This window comes from Rhinolophus hipposideros, assembly GCF_964194185.1.
Source record: "Rhinolophus hipposideros genome assembly, chromosome: 5".
NCBI lineage: Eukaryota > Metazoa > Chordata > Mammalia > Chiroptera > Rhinolophidae > Rhinolophus > Rhinolophus hipposideros.
In genome coordinates, this window is record NC_138051.1 from 37,531,067 (window position 1) to 37,556,621 (window position 25,555).

The 25,555-nt window shown below is 35.4% G+C and overlaps 1 protein-coding gene across 1 annotated transcript in view; it reads left to right on the forward strand.

Moving 5' to 3' along the window:
- BUB1B (BUB1 mitotic checkpoint serine/threonine kinase B) overlaps positions 1–25,555 on the forward strand; it is a 61,319-nt gene that overhangs the window by 27,141 nt on the left and 8,623 nt on the right. Inside the window, exons 9-18 of the mRNA XM_081048693.1 lie at positions 6,103–6,332; positions 10,820–10,932; positions 11,456–11,571; positions 12,171–12,220; positions 13,357–13,417; positions 13,535–13,637; positions 21,415–21,689; positions 22,940–23,073; positions 23,362–23,502; positions 23,832–23,932. Of these exons, the coding sequence (XP_080904819.1) occupies positions 6,103–6,332; positions 10,820–10,932; positions 11,456–11,571; positions 12,171–12,220; positions 13,357–13,417; positions 13,535–13,637; positions 21,415–21,689; positions 22,940–23,073; positions 23,362–23,502; positions 23,832–23,932 (1,324 nt within the window). The remainder of the gene's footprint in view (positions 1–6,102; positions 6,333–10,819; positions 10,933–11,455; positions 11,572–12,170; positions 12,221–13,356; positions 13,418–13,534; positions 13,638–21,414; positions 21,690–22,939; positions 23,074–23,361; positions 23,503–23,831; positions 23,933–25,555) is intronic.

The following is a 25,555-nucleotide window of genomic DNA, read 5'->3' on the forward strand; positions in this document are numbered from 1 at the left end:
ATAGCCGGAGTTGAGAACATTTGCTGCGTCCTGATTGAGGTACTTTTATGCTTCATTCTTTTCAAACCTATATTACCACTCTTATACTTCTCCCACAGCTGAGAACCTTGAACTTTACTCCCACAGCTGAGAACCTTGAACTTTACATCATCCGTCTCTAAATGCTGTCTAACTGATTCTTTTGGGTGCTAAACAGTGGAAATGGGCTGTATTGGGTAGGTTAATTTCTTTTCATACACTGAGTTTGATTAAGAAATGGTATTATGAGCTTCAAGAAGTGTACATTAATTTATATCAGAGAAGCTCACACAGGAGAAAAATTCCACAAGACAGAAATGTTGCAATATTTTCATTGAGAAATCTAATTTCAGATGCATCAGAAAATGTACACCAGAGTAAATCCTCTAAGAGTAATAAATGTGAGGAAAAACTTTTGATTAAAAGTTACAAGCATGTGATATTAGAGAATTTACATGAAGGAATAACTGATTGCCATCAAGTATTTGAAAGCCATCTCTGATTATGAAAAAACATCTACAAATAAAACATATAAGAATGCAAACTTATGAATGTATTAAATATGGGGATGACTACTATGAAATGCAACTTTATTTTGTATAAGACAATATTTAGGAAAAATTAAGCCAGGTCTATGAATTGAGGAAATCATTTCCTCTAGAAATAATAAAGAAGTCATGTTCTTACTGTGAGTACCAAGTTGATAAATAAAATATTTCAAAAGGCTTTCAGTATGAAGAAGAGATTGGTGTTCACTGTGGGTTATGGGCCTAAGTGTGTGAATAAATGGAATGATCAAAAGAAGATGAAAAAGTTACCAACTATGTCAGCTCTAGCTGAGTGTTTTCTTCTGAGAATATCATGGAACCTGAATTTGATAGCTTTTTGAGTTTTGTAAGTACAATATTTATAGATATGAAATGAATACATATATTGTTTTGTAACTATTTTGAAATGATTTCCAAATTACAGAAAAGTCGCAAGTAGAGTACAAAGAACGCTTCATCCAGATTCCTCCATTGTTACCATTTTATTACATTTACTTTATTATATTCTCTCACCATATATACATATGTATTATTTTGTTTTTCTGAACCATTTGAGAGTAAGTTTCAGACATGATGCCTCTTCAGTGTGTATTTACTAAGAACAGGGACATTCTCAAACATAATCACAGTATAGCTATTAAAATCAGGAACTTTGATCCAATACTATAATATAAAAGAGATTTTATTCAGTTTGTCAATTCTCTAGTAATATCCTTTATAACAACAGAAAAAAGAAAACCTGGATTTAAAACCATACATTGTGTTTAATGGTCATAGTATTTCTTTAGATTCCTGTAAGGTGGAACAATTCCTATTTTTGTCCATGATTCGTGACTTTGCCATTTGCAGAGTAAAGGTTACTTATTTTATAGAATATCCTTCAATATAAGTTTGATGCCTCCTAATGAAACTTTCATTAGTTTTAGCAAGCATTTGATTATTCTTACCTGGTTCAGTTATTGCCATGATGGCTGCAAAATAGTGATTTTCTATCTATTCTGTATGTAGTATTTAATGTTTGGTATTTACTGGAAAGAAGAGCTTTCTTCTCTCTCCCATTTATTTATTTATTTATCTATCTATTTATTTATTTTAAATTTTATTGGGGAACAGTGTGTGTTTCTCCAGGGCCCATCAGCTCCAAGTCATTGTCCTTCAGTCTAGTTGTCGCGCGCCCACCTGAACTGGCAGCCTTGTTGAGAATTCGCCCTTTAACCAACTGAGCCGTCCAGCCACCCCTCCAGAAGCTCAGCTGCTTCCATTATCTTCAGTCTAGTTGTGGAGAACTTCGAACCCACAACCCTGTTCAGAGCTTGTGCACTAACCAACTGAGCCACCTGGCCGTCCCTCCCCCATTTATCTTTTTAAATGTCACTGTGGAGTTATCTATTCACTGGTTTATCATCTTTGCTATCATTGTTTTGAGCTCATATTTCCCCAGATTTGGCCAGTGCAAGTCCTGTCAAGTTGTTTTCTTTGTGTTTTTGACATGTTCCCACCATTTTGTGAGCACTTCTTTTTGGTTCAAGAATATTGTCGATTTCTCCAAGGAGTCCTAGGTTTTTAAGGTACAGAGTTGTATTTATTATAGAAACCAAGGTCAGGGTGCTAGGTGTATCCATTACTACTGAGGTCATTGCTTTTAGCCTGTCTCAGTGGGTAGAACTAGGAAACACATACTCATATGTATCTGTGTATGTATGTGTACATGTATGTATATAACCATGAATCACACTGATAATTCTCATTTTAATCCAACACCTTGGATTTATTCTTTACTCTCTCCATATTTGTTACTCTATTCTCCAATTGTGTAAAGATCTTTCTTCCATTATTCTAAAAATATTTACTTATTTTCTCAATCCCTAGAATATACAGAAAGGAATTTCAGAGTAGCTAACCCATGCTATTGTGAAAAACTTACCTGACTAGAATTAATATGCATTTATTGTTCTTTTTGTCCCAAATATGAGGGTGTGTAGTTAAAATACTGTGTTTAAAAGTTACGTGGGACAGTTTTTAAAATCACTTTCATGTGATTATGAATAACATAATTAGATTAGTTATTTTCTGTTTGTATTTTGTTTTAGAATTTTTCCACCAATCCTTGTTGATGTTATTTATTTATTTTTGGTTTGCAAAACATTAACATGGTTCCAAAAGTCAAAACATACTGAAAGGTATACTCAGCAAAGTAAGTCGTGATTTTTAGTTTATAGACATACCATCAAAATTCCAACATTTGCACTTTATAACAATGCAGCATCATTACTGAAGTAGTACAAATTACCTTCCATCTACCTATTTTTTGGGATGAGGATAATTGAAGGGTGTAGAGGGAAGCATGAGATTGTTTTTCCTAATATTTCTAAAAGGGTTGAAATTCCTATCTTCTATGCTCATTCATGAACGTGGAATAAGAATAAGGATAGTTCCCCCTTACTTAAAAAAAAAGATAGCTGGTTATTTTATATATTTTAACATATGCAAAGGCAAAAAAACACGTTCATCAATGGGGCACTATACCACAGTGCAGGGAAATGGCCTAGAACTACATTTACCAGTATGATTGAATCTCACAAATACAATGTTGATTGAGAAATCTGATCATAGAAAACAAACAATACAATTCTATTTAATAAATTTAAGTGGCATAAACAAATAAGTTTCTTAGAAGTACATATATAGCAAAACTACAAAGAAAAGTAGGGGAATGCTAGGCACAGAATTTAGCACAGTAGTTACTTGGTGTGAAACGGTGGTCAGAGCAGAACACAGAAAAGGCTTTCAGGGGTGTTGATAATGTTCTCTCTGAAGCCTGGTGATGGATATGAGCCTTCGGTCATTTTTTTTTTTCTATCTTACATATATAGAATAGATGGCCCTTTGTGTGAATTATATTACAGTTCCAAACAGTACTAGTGTTTGAATAAAACATCAACACATCACGTTCTTTTTTCACAATAATACCTGATTGGCAAAAAGTATAACTCAAGTACTTTTGAATCAAGGTCCAGTTGTATTTGAACAGTAAGATTTCATAATATCTTTATATTATTTTTAATCATTTTAGGGGTTCATGAAGTGTCTAACAGTAAAGTCAGAACAACCTTGTTGTACTAGTTAAATACTTCAGAAATCTACTCTATGCAGAAATTTTAGAACATTAAAAATTAAATTACTTGGCTTTATTTTTGCTTCACTGGGAATTTCCACATGGCAAATCATTAGAAACTAAGGTTTTAAAAAAATTACTGTTTTAAAGAAATTGTTATTTTTTCTTTCAGGTATTGTCATAATATCAGTGTAAGAAAACGTACCTTTGTTAAACCACTAATGTGCAAAGTACGCCTCCCTTTAAATTTTCATGATACAAACATTAGTTAACATACTGATCCCTCTCATGCCAAAAAAGAAAAACCGCTTTGCTTGAATGTTGATTACACTAAAAGATAAATTAATATTAATCTTGACTCCAGTTTCTGAAAGTTACAATTCCTCTTTAAGCACAATTTTTATGTTGAACTGGTATATGTAAAAGTAACTGAAATGTTACAGTACATTCTCTGCTCTGGAAGAGTTTGTTTTAAGGTTGGTGCTATTTCTTCCTTAAACATTTGATAGAATTCACAGATGAAGCAATGCAGGCCTGGAGTTTTCTTTATGGTATTTGATTAGGAATTCAGTTTCTTAGTATTATACTATTTAGATTTTTCTAGTTTGTGTCAGTTTTATATGTTGTGCTTTTCAAGGAATTTATTTCATCTAAATTGTTAAATATAGTGACAAAATTATTTATAATATCCTCTTTTTAAAATTTGTTTATTTATTTAATTAGTTTCAGGTGTACAAAACAATGTAATAGTTAGACATTTACACCCCTCACAAAGTGATAAACCCCCTCCCCCAATCTACTACCCCTCTGAAATTGTATACAGCTGTTACAATTCCATTGACTCTATTCCTTATGCTGTACTCGACATCCTGTGACCATATATATATATTAAATTATAGTTGACATTCATTGTTTTTTTGTTTGTTTGTTTTTTAATTTATTGGGGTGACAATTGTTAGTGAAATTACATAGATTTCAGGTGTACAATTCTGTATTACATCATCTATAAATCCCATTGTGTGTTCACCACCCAGAGTCAGTTCTCCTTCCATGACCATATATTTGATCCCCCTTTATAATATCCTTTTAATGTGTTTAGAATCGATCTGTAATGATGTCCCTTTTTCCCTTCCTAAAGTAATTTGTGTTTTCTCTCTTGATCAGTATTGTTAGGGGGTTTATCCATTTTACTTATATCTTAAAATAACCTACTTTTGACTGTTGATTTTCTCTATTGATCTCTATTTCATTTATTTCCACTTTTCTTGTTGTTATTTCTTTATATTGCCTTTGGGTTTAATTTGATCCTTTTCTAGTTTCCTTTTTTTTTTTTAATTTATTGCTTTTCTAGTTTCTTAAGGTGTAAGTGTAGATCATTGAGTTCACACTTTTCTCCTCTAATAAAAGCCTTTAGAGGTAAAATTTTACCTTTAAGTACTACCTTTTGTTACAAATCATAGGGTTTGATGTTTTATTTTCATTATCATTCAGTTCAAAATATTTTCTAATTTTTCTTGTGATTTCTTCTATGGCCCATGGGTTGTTTACAAGTATGTTGTTTAATTTTCAATTATTTGGGCATTTTCTAGTTATAGTATTGATTTCTAATTTATACGTTGTGGTCATAGAATATATTTTGTGTGATTTAGATAAAGCTTTTGGTTTTTATTGAGACACTTTATAACCCAGCACTTTACAAGAATTTGATTTTATATCATGCTGCTGTTGGGTGTAGCATTTTATACGTGCCAATTACGTCATTTGAACCTGTTGTTTAAATCTCCATATATTTTTACTGAGTTGTTGTCGTTATTAGACCATTTGGTATTTTCTCACAGATCTTGAATACTCTTTTCTGTTTATCTTCCCACTATTTTTTCCTTTTTATATTTCAGTTTAGGTTCTTCCTATGGATCTGAATCCAAATTCACTCATTCTCAATGTTGAGTTCAACCTATTATTAAAGATATCTGATACTGTATTTTTCATTTCTATAATTTCTATTTGATTATTTTATAATTCTATCTGCTGAAAATTTCCAGCTCTTCACACACATGGTCCATCTTTTCCGCTAAATCCTTTAGCATTTTACAGTAAAGTTCCTGTCTGGTAATCCCAAAGTCTGAACTATTCTCAGGGTCTACCTTTTATGTGTTTCTATTTTCCATATGTATCAAATTTTCTTTCTTTGTGTGTATCTTTTAACTTTTTTTTTTTTTTTTTTTTTTTGCCATCCTGTGGGATACACCTTCCAGAAAGGTTTCATTCTCTTTTTTAAAAAAATTTTTTCTTTTTCAATTGCATACAAGATTGTATTAGTAGTTTCAATTGTACAACATAGTGATTAGGCATTGTCCCTGTGTTATAAGAAATAGCTCATTTGACCTGTATGATGAATAATAATTATATTGCTTCTTTTAGGACACCGTGTAAAATCGAACCCAGTATAAACCACATTCTAAGCACAAGAAAGCCTGGAAAAGAAGAAGGTGATCTCCTGCAAAGAGTTCAGAGCCATCAGCAAGATTCTGAGGAGAAGAAAGAGAAGATGATGTACTGTAAGGAGAAGATTTACGCAGGAGTGGGGGAATTCTCCTTTGAAGAGATCCGGGCTGAAGTTTTCCGGAAGAAATTAAAAGAGCAGAGGGAAGGTATGTGTATTGATCCCGTTCAAGTTTGTAAAATAACTTAACTTAGTTGTGAGAAGGTTGACCTGATATACTAAGGCTGAGGAAAATTGTCCCATTATTTGTATGTTTATGTGACTTTTCTTTGGTTTCTACTGTTTCTCTCTCTATTTAAGCTGAACTCTCATTGCTGCTTTCCATGAGGTCCCTGGGCAGGGTAGGGGGGAATCTAAGCAACTAAGTCTGTGTTCAAAAGTAAAGGAGAAGAAACTGTAACCTGTAGAAATAATTCGTATTCTCCAATGCTATAGGCAGACAGCGATGATCCCTGACATGCATACAGGTACGTGCCAGGCCTCCCCATTTAGATATTTCGATTAGGATCTATGCCGAGAAAGAAATGTTTCTTTTTACACAGATATCCAGAATAACCTATTGTAGCTCTGCTCACTTAACAGGATATGGCATTTGTAGGGCTACCTGGGAAACTTAGCCATCAGTTTATTTGAGGACATATTTCTGAGTTCCAGGTGACAAGTTAGAAGCAAACTTCTATAAGGCAGACTTGCTATTAGTACGTTTGGAATTGCCTTCATTTGTTCATATCAACTAGTCCCTTCCAAGATTAACAAAGGTGCTCTGGGCTCAAATAATGTATTGAAAAATGGAACCTATGTACCTAGGTAGGAGAGGGGAAATGGTCAGAAAGCAAGGAGTTAGTTAAGTAAAGCTTTTAAAAAATGGGAACCACCCTGACAAAGAAGTAGGTTAGGAGGATAGCCAAATATGAGCTGGGAAAAGAACTAGGTACTCAGATATAATAAAAAACTAGTATTTCCTTCAACTTCAGTGTCCATCGATAGATGAATGGATAAAGAAAATGTGATGTATATATATGCAACAGAATATTATTAAGCCACAAAAAGAAGAAAGAGAAGGAGAATAATAATAATGAAATCTTGCCTTTTGAGACAACATAGATGGACCTTGAGGGCATTATGCTAAGTGAAATAAATCAGACAGAGAAAGACAAATACTATATTATCTCACTTACATGTGGAATCTTAAACTCATAAATACAGAGAACAGTTTGATGGTTGCCAGAAGTGGGGGATGGAGGGTGGACAAAATGGGTGAAAGGAGTCAAAAGGTACACTTTCATTTATAAAATAAGTCTTGGAGACGTACAACATGGTGACTATAGTTAATAATGCTATATTGCATATTTAAAAGTTGCAAATAGTAAATCTTAAAAGTTCTCATCACAAGAAAAAAATATTTTCGCAACTATGTATGGTGACAGATGTTACCTAGTTATTGTGATCATTTTGCAACATATACAGATATTGGATAATTATGTTTTATACCTGAAATTAATGTTATATGTCAATTATACCTCAATAAAAAATTTTTAAAAATACGTTTCCTTAAGGGGAATATCTCACTTATACCTGGTATAAAAAAGTAAGATGAAAGTACATTTTATTCATAGCTAGCCAAAGAAGGACCTGTGCTAGGGTTAGATGGGATTTGAATAGGTAAAAAGACCTGAGGATTTTTCAATACTCCTTTTCTAAGCTGGTCTCTGAATCTACTTCATGAACTTGTAATTTCCCTGCTGTGTGTAGTTTGTATTCTTATAAATCCTCATGCCTGTAATAAAGTGGTTTCTTGTTACTCTTAAAAACTGGCTTCGAAGACTGTTGCTGACTACTTACTATCAGGAATACTAGAAATGAGAAAACCACAGGCAGGGCCTAGACACGAGGCGGTTCTTTCTTCCTATTGCTGCTTTCAAATCATCTTTCCCCCCTCCTTCAGTAACTCTAGCTTCGTTCACATCCATGTCCTTCAATTTTCTTTTTCTACCTCCTGAGCCTCTTTCTTTAGTATTCTCTCCTCAGACTTTGTAGTCACTCCCCATCATGCATTAATTGACCAAGCACCTGGCTCTGTATCTTCCTTTCCACCCCTACACCATCCGGTACCATGGCTTCTCAATTCCATGACCACCATGCCTCCTGTGATCTCTTCCTTAACCCTACTCACCACCACCTCTCATGGGCTTAACTATTGACCTTGTCACCCATTAATTCTTTTGAAGGTCCTTTCCTTTGACCACCACCTTCTCTTCTGGCTTACTTACTTTAGGACTTTCCTCCTGGGATTCTTTACCCTCCTTGAGATCACCACCAGTCCAGCCCTACCAATTGTACGTTTTACCTTTCATTACCATCCTAATGTCCTGATTTCCTTTCCTCTCAGCTCAGAGTCAATAATGGTTCTTATAGTCAATCCTTCAAATATCCTTAACCCCTCTATCCTATATTCTCTCTATATCTCTCTCTCTATATATATATCCTATATATCTCTATATTGTTTTCACCTGGCAAAACATGAACCCTGGTTAAATTCAGTATCTGCTCACACTTTGTATCTGCACCCAAGTACTTTAAATATAGCTGGAGAAAAATGCAATTGTATGTACTGGTCTCATTTTAAGTTCACCACCACTCATCTCAAATGGGCATTCACCAGTGCCTAGAAGTCTTATTACAGTTTCCTGGTAGGTGAATTTCTTCTTTCTGCTAAACAACTAATTTCATTTTTTCTCATATTTAAATTTTCTATGTCCTTACTCTTCCTTAGTTTTGATCTTGCTTCATATGTCATTGGAAAAGTAGAAGGAATATAATGGTAACTCAGTTTTCTTCCACCACCTCTACCCTATCTGTAATCCATATCTATGCAATGTAATATTCTGTTAAAATTAACATTTTTCTGTTCCTATCAAAGGAATGACCCTTTATTCGCCTCCCCCCCGTATTTTCTCTTTCTACTAAATCATTTTCACCATCATACACACACACTCTTAATGTCTCTTACATAAAAACATACATACACACTCTTACATACACACTCTTAATTCTTTTTTAAAAACTGTCCTCCATTATCCTCATAATATTCTCCAGCTACCACCCTATTTTTCTCCCTTCACAGCAGAATTTCTTGGGAATTGTAATCTCCTTCACTGCCTATGATTTCCTCAAGTCCCTCTATTCCAACGAAACAGCTCTGATCACGGTCCCAGAAATCTCCTTTTTGCCAAATCCAGGGTCTTTTCGGCTTCACTTGGCTCAGTGTCAGAAATACTTCTTTAGGAATTGCTTCTCTCGGCTTCTTCCTTGATGTGTATTACTTCTCATTTTGCTTTATTGCTGTTCCTCTCATCCAGGACCTCTTCCTGAGGCCCAGGATGGAGTCTTGGAATATTCCAATTATCTTTGCTTTCTACAACTATCTCTAAGTAATTGATTAAATACTGTTTATAAACTGTAGACTCCCAAATTTATATCCGCACCCCACATTTCACCTGAACTCCAGACTCATTCAGTTGCCTGCATCTACTGGCTATCCTGATAAACATTTTAAACTCAACACAGCCAAAACAGGATTACTGATCTGCCACAAACCACAGCTCCCAAACAGGGACCATCACGCTTCCCCATCTCAGTAAAAGGCGTCACCACGCACCCCGTTGATTCAAGCCAAAAAAATCCAGAAGTCATCTTTGAGGACTCTTTCCTTACCATATACCCCCTTCTAATGAATAAGCCCGTCCACTTGACCACAAAAAAATTTCCCAAGTCTTTCATTTATCATCATTCCCATTATTACCTTAATCTAAAGCCACAATCTTTTAACTAGACAGCTGCAACTAGATTTTCTGCATTCATTCTGGTCTTACCACCATTCATTTTGCTCATAGCAAATGATCTTTTTAAAAAATCAGATCACGTCACTCCTTTACTTAAAATTCTTCAGTGTTTTTTCATTGTCTTAGAATGCAGTATAAACTCCTATCCCCACATGACTTGGCCCCTCTCCACCTCGCCTTTTACTTTTCTCCCTCTTACTGTGCCATATGCCATACTGGCCTTCATTTGGATCCTTGCGCACAGTGACCTTGTTCCTGTATTAGTGCCTTTGTGCCAACTAATGCCTTGGCCTCAGATCTTTCTCCAGATCTGTATATAACTGGCCCCTAGTCATTCAGTTTACAGTTTTATAATGTCTTCTTAGAATGTTCTTCCCCTGGTCACTGCTCTTTAACCCCTGACCTCCATCCCCCTACCCAGTCACACATTCTCACATCACCCATTTGACTTGATTTTTAATATTGATTTGTGTGTGTGTGTGTGTGTGTGTGTGTGTGTGTGTGTGTGTGTGTGTTTCCCCCAGGTTGAACGTTAGCATCGCCAAGGACTTTGCACATTTCAGTCCCAATGGTGTATAACACAGAGTTGTGCTGGCATGTAGTACTCTCTTTTTTTTAATTGACTGAATAAATTAAAAAATAGAGACCTCAAATTGAGGACTCTGCTCCACTTACATCATTCTCATCTGGGTAATATTAACGTGTATATTGAGGACATGAGCCCCAAAGACAGTTTTTGACAGAATAAATTGCTGTGAGGAGTAAGTGCCTCAGCCAACTTTACTGTTTTTAGCTGAGCTACTGACCAGTGCAGAGAAGAGAGCAGAAATGCAGAAACAAATTGAAGAGATGGAGAAGAAGCTAAAAGAAATTCAAACCACTCTGCAAGAGAGAGCGGGTGATCAGGTTGTTTCTCTTTTTTTAATACATAAAACTAAAGCGTACTGAAACAAGTTTAAACAATTTAAAATCAGAAGGTAAAAGTCCCCCCAACCTCCGTTTAGAGTTTTCTGTGGTTTCTTAGCTATTAATTAAGAGCAGGAAAGTAATTTAACGGGTGACTTCAAATAGAATTTGTAGCATGTGATATAAGTGATGCAATTTATTGATTTCTTAGTTATACTCTAAACCATTGTTTTGTTACCTCTAACTTTAGTTTGTTATTCTAATCATGTTCCATTAAAATGAGATTAACTGAAAAAATTCAGTATGTGCTTGGCACTGCTCCGTCAAGTACAAAGTACTAGTTTATACTACTGGTAGGAACATAAATTACTGGAAACAACTTTTGTGGAACAGACATTTTATATGGTTAGTGGATAGCTAGGGGGAAAGAATGGTAAAGCTAATTCTGGAACTAAGGATTGAAACTAGGTAGCATTTTCTAGATAGAAGGGACAAATTGATTTTGTTTATTTAATGCAAATAGCAAGAAGAGAAGATGCCTGCAAAGGAGACAGCTGAACTGCGAATTGCTTCAGAGTCTCAGGAAATACCAGGAATGACTCTATCCAATTCTGTTTGTCCAGTAAACTCTGGTGCCAGGTAGGACCACATTGGTGGAAAGGACAATACTTATGGGAGGGCATTTAGAAGCAACTTGCATGACTTGAAGTCTCCTTGACTATCATAGTATCAAGATAAGAGTTTGCAAGTATCTGTCACAACACAGACTTTGATGCTGAAGAGGGAGGACTGGGTGTACTGACTTTTTGCCATTAAACAAATACATGGTTTGTGCTCGCTATGGCAGCACATGTACTAAAAAAATACGTGGTTCGTATAGAAGCCATCAAACATAAGTCATTTTTTAAAAGATAAAACCTCCCATTTCTGCCACCGAGAGATGACTATTAACATTGATATATTTCTCCTTATGTGTTCTATTGTTTTGTTTTATAAAAATGAAAGTTGACCTCTTTGTAATCTGCTTATACTGTTCATGCAACTTAGCATTTATTATCAAAAATACTTCAACAATTTTAATAACTGAAGGTTCCATCTTTTTAAAGAATTTGGATTGACAGAATATTTCTTTATCTTAGAGTGAAGAAGGTTATATTTAATGAGAAAACTTCTTGGATTTTTAAGACTTAAATAAATCTGTGGGTTCTAAACACGATTTAAAATGAGTTTCTTTGCAGGGAAACTTCACTTGCAGAAAACATTTGGCAAGAACAACCTCATTCTAATGGTGAGTTGTATTTGACAATGTTGTGAAGAACTTGCTGATAACCCAGGCATTATGTAACAAGTGGTACATATTTTTTTAAATTACAGTAAAGGGAGTTGAAAGAAGGCTGAGAGGGCTACTAGGTATTATTGTATCTTTGAATCATGGAATTCAGTTATAATCATATGATTGGAGATAAGATAGATATTTGAAAGAGTACTTTCATAAGATTCCTGTTTTAAAATATTTGGTTTAAATGTAAATTTAAATTTATACTAACACCAAATAATCTTCCACTTTAGCTAATGTACACTAAGCTAAGCATATCTATAGTATACAGTAGCCAAGACTGGAAAGTGGATTTTGGAACAAATTTTAAAAAGCTTAAGACTAAGGCTATTTTATATTTAAATTTGTCCTCTTTTTCCATTCAGAAACATGTTAAAGTGATAAAAATATGAATATCCACCTATAACTAGTTTTTTTTTTTTTTTAATGTCAAACAGAATCTGATTAAACCTCTAATTCCAACCACCAAATTATAGGAAATGAAAGCATGGAGGAACATGTTAAACAACACAGAAGTATGTAATTGGCAAAAAAAAAAAAAATTCAGCATTATGGGACAAACAAGCTAGATTCTTCAACAAAAAATTTCTATGGAATAAAAATGATTTAAGAAACATTTCAACCAGGCACAGTACATTAATCTCACTCTGCATTCCCAATTTAAACTTTATGAAAAATTTTGTTAAAATGTGAAATTTTTGACTGGATATTTGATACTCAGAAACTAATTCTATAGGTATGACCATGTTTTAAGATTATGGTCTTTAAAAAGAGCCTCTCTTCTAGAAATACATACTGAAATATTTATAGATGAAATGATAACGATGTCTTAAATTTGCTTCAAAATAATCTGGACTTGGGGTGGATTTAGGGAATGGTGGTAGGGAATAAAGGTATAACAAGATCATCCATCTGTGTTTAAATAATTATTATTAAATGATCTCTACTTTTATATGTGTGAAATTGTTCGTTATAAAAAATAGAGTGCCTTTCTGCTTTCAAACAATGCAAAATATTACTTGATCTAGTTGTCTTGAAGAATAGAGCATTTACTTTTAAGAGTATGAATCTAGTCTCTTTTTCTATAGGTCCCAGTACACCTTTTTCCATTTTTGACGAGTTTCTTCTTTCAGAAAAAAAGAATACCAGGTTTGAGGCTTTTTGTTTTATTTTGACACCTAAAACTTTTTGTTATTATAAATGAGGGGTTACTGTTATCAATGTCAACAGAAAAAACATGGCTAAATGGAGTCTGTCTTTTCCCAGTCCTGCAGGTCCCCCACCAGTTCTACTCCAACGAAGACCCCTTGCAGTTCTCAAAACTTCAGAAAGCATCGCCTCAAATGAGGATGTGTCTCCAGATGTTTGTGTAAGGAGCAGTATTCCTAAGTCAATATAAAGGGACTAGTAGATTGTTTCATTCAGTTCTCACAGAAGTTTAGGGTTCATGTGAAAATTACTGGCTTGAAATAAGCACGTGAAAAGATACTCAACATCATTAGTCATCAGAGAATGCAAATCAAAACCATAGTGAGATGCTGCTTCACAGGCACTAGGATGAGTATAACAAACAAAACAGAAAATAACAAGTGTTGGTGAGCATGTTAGAAAATGGAACCCTCATACAATGCTGCTGGAAATGTAAAGTGGTGCAGCAGCTTTGAAAAACGCTTTGGCAGTTCCTCAAAATGTAAAACATAGAATGACCATCTGACCAGAAATTCCCTCCTAGGTTTATATCCAGGAAAATTAAAAACATATGTTCATACAAAAACCTTGTACGTGAATATTCATAGCGTTGTTCATAATAGCCAAAAAGTGGAAGCAACCTAATGTCCATCAACTGATGCATGGGAAAACAAATTGCTGTATCCATACAGTGGAATATTATTTAGTCATAAAAAGAAATGACTTACTGATACATCTTACAACATGGATGAACCTTGAAAACACTTTGCTGAGTGAAGCCAAACACAAGAGACCATGTACTGTATGATTCCATTTATGTGAAATGTCCGGAATAGGCAAATCCATAAAGACAGAAAGTAGATTAGGGATATCCAGGGAATTAGGGCGAGTGACTGCTAATAGGTATGGAGTTTCTTTGGGGGGAGATGAAAATGTTCTCGAGTGAGTTAGTGGTGATGGCTGCACTACTCTGTGAATCTGCTGAAAACCTGTGAAACGTCCACTTTAAAAGGATCAACTCTTTGGTGTGTGGATTATATCTCAGTTTTTAAGTGGGGGAAAAAATTACTGTCTTAAAAGCCTTTAGAACACTTTTTTTTAACCAACATGACAAAGGATCTTTGTTCTTTTATATAAAATGCTTTTTGTGGCAATGGAAGAGTTGTGTGGACCAACCATTTTTCCTTTAGTAATGTTCTATTTTAACTACTATGGACTGGTGACATGACATTAGTAGAGTAAAAAGACCCATGTAGACATTCAGATCAAAGTAAGTAACCTTTATCAGTGACATTTCATTAAAGTCTTAAGGAAGAAAATCATCCTTCTATTCAAACCAGTATCTAGAAACTTGTCTTGAGGTTGAAGAGGATTGAACAGGTTTAATCTTAAGACTTAAGACGAGATGTGAAGAGTAGCTATAAAGATTTAAAGCAGTGTTCTCCACATCCTAGGCAATGAATTACTTGAGGGTACTTTTTTTAAACATTTTTTTTTCCTATTTATTGAGGTATATTTTGCATCTAGTAAATTGTACAAGTATTCATTGTACAGCTAGATGAATTTTTACATGTGTGAATATTTATGCACTCTCCACCCAGATCAAGATACAGAAAATTTCCAGCAACCCAGAATTGCTTAGGGAGCCATTTATTACTGAAGGTGCTCAGGCCAAATTCCAGCTATACTGAATTGGAATTTCCAGGGATCAAGTCTAAACATGTATTTTTCTTTGTTTTAAATACTTTCCCAGGTAATTCAGATAGTCCACTAACTGCTATGAAAAGATAACATTGTAGAAGAATAATTAATTACATATTGTGTTCTTGAGAATAGCACCAGAGAACATGATGGATAGGCTGGATTTGGAGGTAGTGGTTCTAGGTTCAGCTGTTCAGGGATGGACTTAATTACTAAAGGAGTCAATCTGGTTTTTTGGTTTTAAACCTTTTACTTGTATTTAATTGTTAATAGGTACCTGTCATAATTATTTCCCCCTAAAAAATATTTAAAATGTCTAAAGTAATAGTATAAAATGTATTCTTAGACTATAGATACTGTTTTACTTTAATCTTATAATTTTTAGCTGTATTTATTGTTTCTTCTATATGTACTCCTCACCTCTATTTACTTATGTTGACTCAGAAATTTAAAGTATATGTCAAATTGATAATCTAGAAAATCAGTATCTAGTATCTACAAGGGTTAAATGAAATAGGCACTTTTGTATACTGCAGGTAAATGTATAAAGCGGTACAATCTTTCTGAGGGCAGCTAGGCAATATGTAGAAAGAATCTTTTCTTTTCTCATAAATGTTGTTGGGGAATATTGGGGAACGGTGTGTTTCTCCAGGGCCCATCAGCTCCAAGTCCAGTCGCTGTTTTCAATATTTAGTTGCAGGGGACGCAGCCTACCATCCCATGTGATTATTTAACCAGCAACTTTTTGTTAGGAGCCATCCAGCCACCCCTCCAGAAGCTCAGCGACAGCTCGTTGTCTTCAATCTAGTTGTGGAGGGCACAACTCACTGGCCCATATGGGAATCGAACTAGCAACCTGTTGTTCAGAGCTCGCACTCTAAGCAACTGAGCCATCAAGCCACCCCTGTAGAAAGAATCTTAGTGTTCATAATCTTTTGACCTGATAATTCTACTCTTAGAAATTATTCCTAAGAAAATTAAGATATTCCTAAAGATTTAAATGTACAAGGATATTTGAAATCGTTTTATAATAATAAAAAACAGGGAATAACCTAAAATAATTGGTTGTCTTCTGATAGACCCCACAGTGTGACCATCATGTTTTTAAATAATTTTTAATAGCACAGAAAATAGGCTAAAAATATGAGAAAATATATATACAGTTAACCCTTGAACAACAGAGGTTTGAACTGCACAAGTCCACTTATACACGGATATTTTTCAATAAATAAATAGCTTCTATTTCCCTGGATTGCACATCCACAGATTCAACCAACCATGGATCATCGTGGGTTGCAAACAGTATTTTTAATCCTTGGTTGGGAATCCGCATATGTGGAGGGCCAACTCTATGCATTGTTCTATGCCATTTTATAGAAGGGACTTGAGCATCCCCAGATTTTCCAATCCACGGGGTGGAGGGTCTTCGAACCAATCTCCCACAGATACCAAGGGATGGCTGACTGAAAGTTACGTTTTTGGGGACTCAGAAGTTATATAGGATTTTCAACTGCATGGAGGTCAGCACCCCTAACCCACGCATTGTTCAAAGGGTCAACTGTATTAGCATATATGCTTTAATTTCACTTCTTTTTTTTTTTTCATTTCTTTCTTCAGTGTCTTATAATTTTCTGAGTACAGATCTTTTACTTCTTTGGTTAAATTTATTCCCAGGTATTTTACAGTCTTTGGAGCAATTGCAAATGGGATTGCTTTTTAAATTTCTCCTTCTGATGTTTTATTATTGGTATATACAAATGCAACTGATTTCTGAATATTAATTTTGTATCCTGCTACTTTACTAAATTCATCTATCAGCTCTAATAGTTTCTTGGTGGAGTCTTTAGGGTTCTCTCTATATAGTATCATATCATCTGCATATAATGACAATTTTACTTCCTCCTTGCCAATTTGGATGCCTTTTATTTCTTTTTCTTGTCTGATTGCTGTGGCTAGAACTTCCAGCACTATGTTGAATAGAAGAGGAGAAAGTGGGCAAACTTGCCTTGTTCCTGATCTTAGGGGGAATGGTTTTAGCTTTTCCCCATTGAGTATGATGTTAGCTGTGGGTTTATCAATTATGGCCTTTATTATGTTGAGATATGATCTCTCTATTCCCACTTTCTTAAGGGTTTTTATCATAAATGGCTGCTGGATTTTATCAAATGCTTTTTCTGCATCTATCGATATGATCATGTGATTTTTATCCTTCATTTTGTTAATGTGGTGTATCACATTAATTGATTTGCGGATGTTGAACCACCCTTGCATACCAGGGATGAATCCCACTTGATCATGGTGTATGATCTTTTTAATGTATTGCTGAATTCTATTTGCTAATATTTTGTTGAGAATTTTTGCATCTATGTTCATTAGCAATATCGGCCTGTAGTTTTCTTTTTTTGTGGTGTCTTTGTCTGATTTGGGGATCAGGGTGATAGTGGCTTCATAAAAAGTGTTTGGGAGTCTTCCCTCCTTCTGGATTTTTTGGAAGAGCTTGAGGAGAATAGGTGATAATTCTTTTTTGAACGTTTTGTAAACTTCACCTGTAAAGCCATCTGGTCCAGGGCTTTTGTTTGTTGGGAGATTGTTGATTACTGATTCAATCTCCCTGGTGGTAATCAGTTCATTCAGGTTTTCTGTTTCTTCTTGAGTTAGCTGTGGAAGGTTGTACGCCTCTAGAAAATTGTCCATGTCTTCCAGATTGTCAGATTTGTTGGCATATAGTTGCTCATAGTAATTTCTTAAAATTTTTTGCATTTCTGCGGTGTCTGTTGTCACTTCTCCTCTTTCATTTCTGATTTTATTAATTTGGGTCCTCTCTTTTTTTTAATGAGTCTGGCTAAAGGTTTGTCAATTTTGTTTATCTTCTCTAAGAACCAACTTTTGGATTCATTGATCTTTTGTATTGTTTTTCTGGTTTCTATTTCATTTATTTCCGATCACTATTTATTTCCGATCACTATTTCAGAATGATCTTTATTATCTCCTTCCTTGTGCTCCCTTTGGGCTTATTTTGCTGTTCTTTTTCCAGATCCCTTAAATGTGAAGATAAACTGTTGATTAGTGATGTTTCTTGTTTCTTTAGGTAAGCCTGCAATGCTATGAATTTCTTCTCTCTTAGGACTGCTTTCGCAGCACAGACCCATAGATTTTGGGTCATCGTGTTTTCATTTTCGATTGTCTCGAGATATCTTTTGATTTCCTCCTTGATCTCCTGCTTGACCCATTCATTATGTAGTAACATGTTATTCAGCCTCTATGAATTGGTGTGTTTTCCAGTTTTTTTCCTGTAGTTCATTTCTAATTTCATAGCACTGTGGTCAGAGAAGACAATTAGTATGATTTCAATTTTCTTAAATTTATCAAGACTTGTTTTGTGGCCTAACATATGGTCTATCTTGGAAAATGTTCCATGTGCGCTTGAGAAGAATGTGTATTTTGCAGCATTGGGGTGAAATGCTCTGAAAATATTGATTAAATCCAAGTGGTCCAATGTATCATTTAAGGCTGTTGTTTCCATATTGATTTTCTGTCTGGAAGACCTATCCCTTGTCAGAGGTGTTGAAGTCCCCTACTATAATAGTGTTACTGTTGATCTCTGTCTTTATGTCAGTCAATATCTGTTTTATATATTTAGGTGCTCCTATGTTGGAGCATAGATGTTTACTAGGGTTATGTCCTCTTGTTGGATCGATCACTTTTTTATTATATAGTGCCCATCTTTGTCTTTTAATATGTTCTTCATTTTAAAGTCTATTTTGTCAGATATAAGTATTGCAACTCCAGCTTTTTTCTCATTTCCATTTGCATGAAATATCTTACTCCAACCCTTCACTTTCAGCCTGTGTGTGTCTTTTGATCTGAGGTGAGTCTCTTGTATACAGTATATACAAGGGTCTTGCTTTCTTATCCACTCAGCCACCCTATGTCTCTTGATTGGAGCATTTAATCGTTTACATTTAAAGTAATTATTGATATGTACATAGTTGTTGCCATTTTTAAATTTGTGGTTAGATTGTTTTCATCTTTCTTTTATTTACAGAAGTCCTTTTAGTGTTTCTTGCAATGCTGGCTTGGTGGTAATAAATTCCTTTAGCTTATTTTTTTCCGGGAAGCTCTTTATCTCTCCATCAACTTTAAATGACAGCCTTGCTGGATAAAGCAATCTAGGTTGTAGGCCTTTGTGTTCTATCACTTTGAGTATCTCCTGCCACTCCCTCCTGGCCTTCAGTGTTTTTATAGAAAAGTCATTTGATAGTCTTATGGGAGTTCCCTTGTATGTAACCCTCTGTATTTCTCTTGCTGCTTTTAGGATTCTCTCTTTGTCTTTAAGCTTTGCCATTTTAACTATAATGTGTCTTGGTGTGGACCTGTTTGGGTTTATCCTGGTTGGAACTCTCTGAACTTCCTGGGCGTGTATATTGGTTTCCTTCATCAGGTTAGGAAAGTTTTCGGACATTATTACTTCAAATATGTTCTCAATCTCTTGCTTCCTCTCTTCACCTTCTGGTATTCCTATAACGCGCATGTTGTTGCGCTTGGTGTTATCTATCCCAGAGGTCTCTTAAACCATCTTCATTGTTTTTTATTCTTTTTTCTTTCTGTTCTGTTTGGGTGATCTCTGCTAACTTGTCTTCTAAGTCGCTGATTCGATCCTATGCTTCATCTAACCTGCTGGTAATTCCTTCAAGTGAGTTCTTAATTTCGGTAATTGTGTTCTTTAGTTCTAACTGGTTGCTCGTTAAGATTTCTACATCCTTCTTTATGTCGTCTCTAAGCTCCTTAGACATTCTTATCACCAGTGTTCTGAACTCTTGTCTCTTATAGGTTGGTTACCTCTGTTTCATTTGGTTCCAGTTGTGGAGGTTTCTTCTGTTCTTTTATTTGGGACATGTTTCTTTGTTTCCCCATTCTGGCTGACTTCTGTGTTTGCTTTGATGTATTGGGTAGATCCCCTAAAGTTCTTATTTCTTGCTGGGTTATCTTATGTAGTATGTGTCCTTTATATTTGACTTGCGCTACTCCGTTCTTCTCCTCTGCGTGTGCTCCAAAGGTGACTCTTGTGTTGTGTATATTGTCCTGTTAGAGAAGATCTTTAATTGCTTTTCGCTTGTGAGTAGGTGAGGTTAACTCCTAGGCTGACTAGTTGTGAGACTTGGCTCTGCCCACCGCAGGGTGTTCTGCTGCGTGAGGTTGACCACTTAAATGTGGTTTGGCCTCTATGGGCTCTTGTGCCTGCAGAGAATTCCCTCTGGGTGTGTGACTTGTAGGTCAAACCCGGTAGTACTCTGGTTTGGTCTGGAGTTGGCCTCTGGATATGTTGAATCTTGTACCTCTCAAGCTGGGCCCTCCTGGCTTTTGTGTTCTCTGTTCCGTCCTGGATCCCCTGCGCCTCTGCAGCTGCGGATGCGGGCCGCGTCTCCACAGCCGAAGGTGCGGGCCGCGCGTTCCCACTGCCGCAGATGCCAGCCGTGTTTCCACCGTTGCAGATGCGGGCCGCGTCTCCACTCTGCTCCCTTTCCCCTTCCCCCACTCGCCCCAATTTCACTTCTTTTAAAACCTCTTTTTAAAATGTGAAGAATATGCTTGTGCTTGTACCTACAGGTATATGTGGTAACAGCAGTTGCTTCTGGGAGTAGTAATTGAAGTGGAGATGGGGGCAGGGGCTGTGTCAAGTGCCTGAGGGAGACTTTTTCACTACACAACCTTCTAAACTAGTTGGCTTTTTAAAACCATATACATGTATTAACTTTTAAACACAAAGGCATATTTTCAATGTGTTTTTTAATACTTTATTTTTCATATTTTCTATCATGATTGTGAATTACCTTAAGAAATAAAATAAAAATTAAGTATTTGGCATAGAAGGAGACCGCTTGAAAGCTAAGAGGATAGCAGATTATCAGAACATTTTCTAGGCCAAAGCCAAACAAAAAGTAGTATTAGTCCTCTACTTAGGTGAAATTGGTTGGAGAAAAAAACTGTTGCCCAGTATTTTTTTTCCTTTGTGTGGAGAATCCTCACAGTGTATTTTTGATGAAATATAGTTTGCTGTTTTCATTATACAAAACCTTTTTCCTCAAATGTTATAATCTGCTTTTTTAAATTGTGTTTCCTTAGAGATTCTGATGTGCTACTTTGTACCCTGTGTTGAAAATCACTTATCTAATAAATGTCTCTCTAAGTAAAAAGGATAGGACATTAATATGCTTATTGAAATATTTCAGCTAAACTTTACGTGGTTTTTATTTCAGGATGAATTTACAGGAATTGAGCCCTTGAGTGAAGATGCTATTATCACAGGTTTCAGGAATGTAACTATTTGTCCTAACCCAGAAGACACTTGTGACTTTGCTAGAGCAGCTCGTTTTGTATCCACTCCTTTTCATGAGATAATATCCTTGAAGGATGTCCCTTCTGATCCCGAGAGACTATTGCAGGAAGAAGATCTGGATGTGAAGACTTCTGAAGAACAACAGACTGCTTGTGGTACTATCTACAATCCAACTCTCAGCATCAAGAAGCTAAGGTGACTGGTGATTATTGGTTGCCCAAACCAGATTGTTGAATACTCTCTTATTCTGTGTGTGCATATCAATTATAGCAATTAATTAGCAAGCTTTTACTGTTACTGCTATGCTGAGTGCTTTACATGACAGTAGACTCCCCCAGATAAAGTGTCAGTAGGCCTTAATAATTGATTTGAATATGAGGGTTAGAAGAAGTAAATTTTGATGGTTATGAGACCAAGGCCCAGGAGGATTATGGTATCTTTGAGGACATTTGGCAAAGTGTACCTGATTAGGAAAGAGGATGCATTTTTTTCCCTTTGATATTAAGTCTAAAATAATGGTAGAATAGCTTGATTCTAATTTCAAATAGGCATCTAGAGGTGTATTTTTTTTAAAGTATCATTTGATAGAGTGGTGGAAATTAATAAAGAATAGGTGTGAGGAATGGCATAGAGATCCAGGGACTAAGCCTTATGATCTATCATATTTAAAAGTCGTCTAATATAAACTAATTCCAGTTTAAAAACATTCTTTAATTTTCCAGTTTGTGCTTTTAAAACTACATTTTCAAACTTTTCCTCCAACATATTTTTTATCACATTTGCTAACATGTATTCACTTAGTGATGTTGGTGTCCCTTTTTTTTCTTGACATTTTCTTATTGCAGAGTAAAAACTCCAGAGAGGGAATAAACAGGAAGAAAGACAGTGTCTTAGTAAGTTTTTCTCAGTAGTTTAGAATAGATGTGAATAGGCATTTACTATATATTAGATAAATAAAGCATAAGTTCAGAAATTTAATGCTAGATATTGCTTTTCAACCAGGGTAAAGTTACCTAGATTCTGATTATGAGTCGATTTCTGTTTTAGGAAAATAGTGGAGTTTAACAATGAGACTATTAAATATCAAATAAAATTATAACAGGTAAGCTGATATATATATATATGTATATGTATATATATATATACATATATATACACACACACACACACAGAGGATGCCAAAAAATTTATACACATTTTAAGAAAGAAAAAAACTGTTATCAATATATACCGATAACAAAAGATGAGTACAACTCACATTTGACTTCTGCAATTACAAAAGGTGCTCAAAGTGGCACCAGCGTCAAGACGCTTCTGATTATGTTGAACTGCTGCTTGAGCAACGTAGACCAAAGTGTTAATATCCTTTAAAATGTGTATACATTTTTTTGGTACCCCCCCCAGTATTTTCCCTATGAGGATTGACCCATTTGTGGTTCTTTCAGCCCAATTATTGAAGACAGCCGCGAGGCCACACACTCCTCTGGGTTCTCTGGATCTTCTGCCTCAGTTGCAAGCACCTCCTCCATCAAATGTCTTCAAATTCCTGAGAAACTAGAGCTTACTAATGAGATTGCAGGTAAGTTCATGTATACCACTTACTTGCAAGCGAACATCTACATCCATGTTTAATGAGTACGTATTTATCTCCACAAACTAAGCTGTTTTTCTTCTCTAGAAAAGTTCCCATAAATTGTGAAATTTTTAGAATAAGTTAATTATAGCTGACTATGGTATCATAAAGACCTGAGGTGGATGAGTGTTGTTTGGTTAACAGTATTGACCGTGAAATCTTGTTTATTTTTCCCCTCCTCTGTCGTCATACTCATTTTAGGTGTTTTGGGTGATGTTTTTTTTCCCCCCGCAGAAAACACTATTCAGTCACCCTGGTGTTCACAGTATCGCAGACAACTACTAAAATCCCTGCCAGACCTGAGTGCCTCTGCAGAGTTTTTTGTAGAAGACAGACCAATGCCTAAATTGGAAACAGAGGAGGAAATTGAATTAGGTAAGTAACATTGCATGGATGTCCTTTTGGTTATGACAGTGTACAAATTAGTGATTATTTGTACTTGAGCTTGATGCTTGTGCCCAATAAATATTTCTAAATTGGAAGAAACAGCATTATAGAAGTTGACACACTGATAAGTTCATGTCCCAGTAACAACAGGAATCCTGTTTTCCCCTCTTTCAATTTCTAACAAATGATTTTGAAAACTGTTCTAGCTGCTACTAACTGGCAAATACAAAGTTCCTTTAAGGCCTTACCCCAGGAAGTATAAGCTAGGGGTTATACTATTCCAGTGGTTTTTAAATGGAATCAAACCTTCTCAACAGGTAATGAGGATTATTGCATTAAACAAGAATACCTAACATGTGAAGATTACAAATTATTCTGGGTGACACCAAGAAACTCTGCAGAATTAACCATAATAAAGGTGGGACTGATTCTTTTTCATTTCAGTTGCCTTGTAAATAATGTGGGTGGATGCAGTAACTGTGGCCCCATGGTACCAGCAAATCTTTGACTAGTCTGTAAGTTCCTTATAGAAAAGTCAGTGATGCATCGAGAAATCGCTTACCATTATATGACAGGATCAGATATCAAAAATAAACTATTGTGTAAGTCTCTTAATATGTCCAAACCTATTAAGTATTCTATTAATTTTATGTTTTTTAAAGATTATCTTTTTTAAAGATTGGCCTTCTCCAATCTGTACTATCTATCGTGTTTCCCTGAAAATAAGACTGGGTCTTATATTAATTTTGGCTCCAAAAGATGCATTAGGGCTTATGTTCAGGGGATCCTGAAAAATCATGCTAGGCTTATTTTCTGGTTAGGTGTTATTTTCGGGGAAACACAGTAGTTACATTCTAGCATTAGCACACACGTGTGCATGCATGGCTGTGAGCTCACACACACACACACACGCAGAGTATTACTTTGAAATTGTCATTCACCACCATCCTAGGGGTTCACATTACCTCTTTCTTATAGTGGCTGCTCAGTGATACTGGATCCCATTTTGTCATCTTTCTTGGTTTAAGCCTTCATGTTTTAGTAACTTCCCGAGAAAAGATGCATGGGTATAAGTTTTTTGAAACCTCGCATGTCAGAAAATTCCTTATTTCACATCGTTACTTGATTGGTAGTTTGGCCTGGTGTTAGAATTCTAGGTTTAAAACTATTTTCCTTAGAATTTTGAAGATGAGTTCTATTATCTTTCGACTTCTAACCTTGCTTTTAAAGTCTTTTGCTGTTCTTTATGTGAGGCTATTTTTCCTTTTCTCTGGGTCCTTGCAGGATCTTATTTTTGTCCCCAGTATTCTGAAATTTCACAATTCATATGCTTTGGTAAAAGTTTTTTGTTGCCTATATGCTAGGTACTCAATGGCCATTTCAGTTTGGAAACCCCTTCATTTCTAAGAAATTTTCTTCAAGGAATACAGTTTTCTTCCCCTCAGTCTTCTCTGTGCTCTCATTTCAGAGTTCTTTTTATTAGGATATGGGGTCTCCTGAACAGATCTTTAAAAATCTTACCTATTTTCTATATCTTTTTGCTTTACTTTCTGGAATGTTTTGTCAACTTTATTTTCTATTTTCAGTCTTTTTACTAGGTTTTTCATTTCTTTTGTCATGTATTTAATTTGCAAGAGCTCTTTTATTCTCAGAATTTTCTTCTTTGTAGCATTCTCTTCTTCATTTCAAAGATGGAATATTTTTCATTTCTCTGAGTATATTAATGATGCTTTAAAATTTTTTCTCCCTGCATCATCTGTTTCCTGTTGGGATTTGTCCTTCATATTAGAGGCTTTCTTCAAGTCTTTGGCTTCCTATTCATATTTAAGTGTAGAACTCTGAACAGCAATTGAAAGCTCTGTATATGGAGGGACCTTGACAGCTGTGGGGCTCACTGGAGGATGATCTCACTGGGTGATTTTATTAGAAAACCCCCAATTTTTAGGTCTTTTCATTTGAGCTGATCAGATCCCTCAGAAAAAACTTTTCTAATTTCCTGCCCCATGCATACAATCCTGGCTGCCAGCTTCCCGAAAGCTGG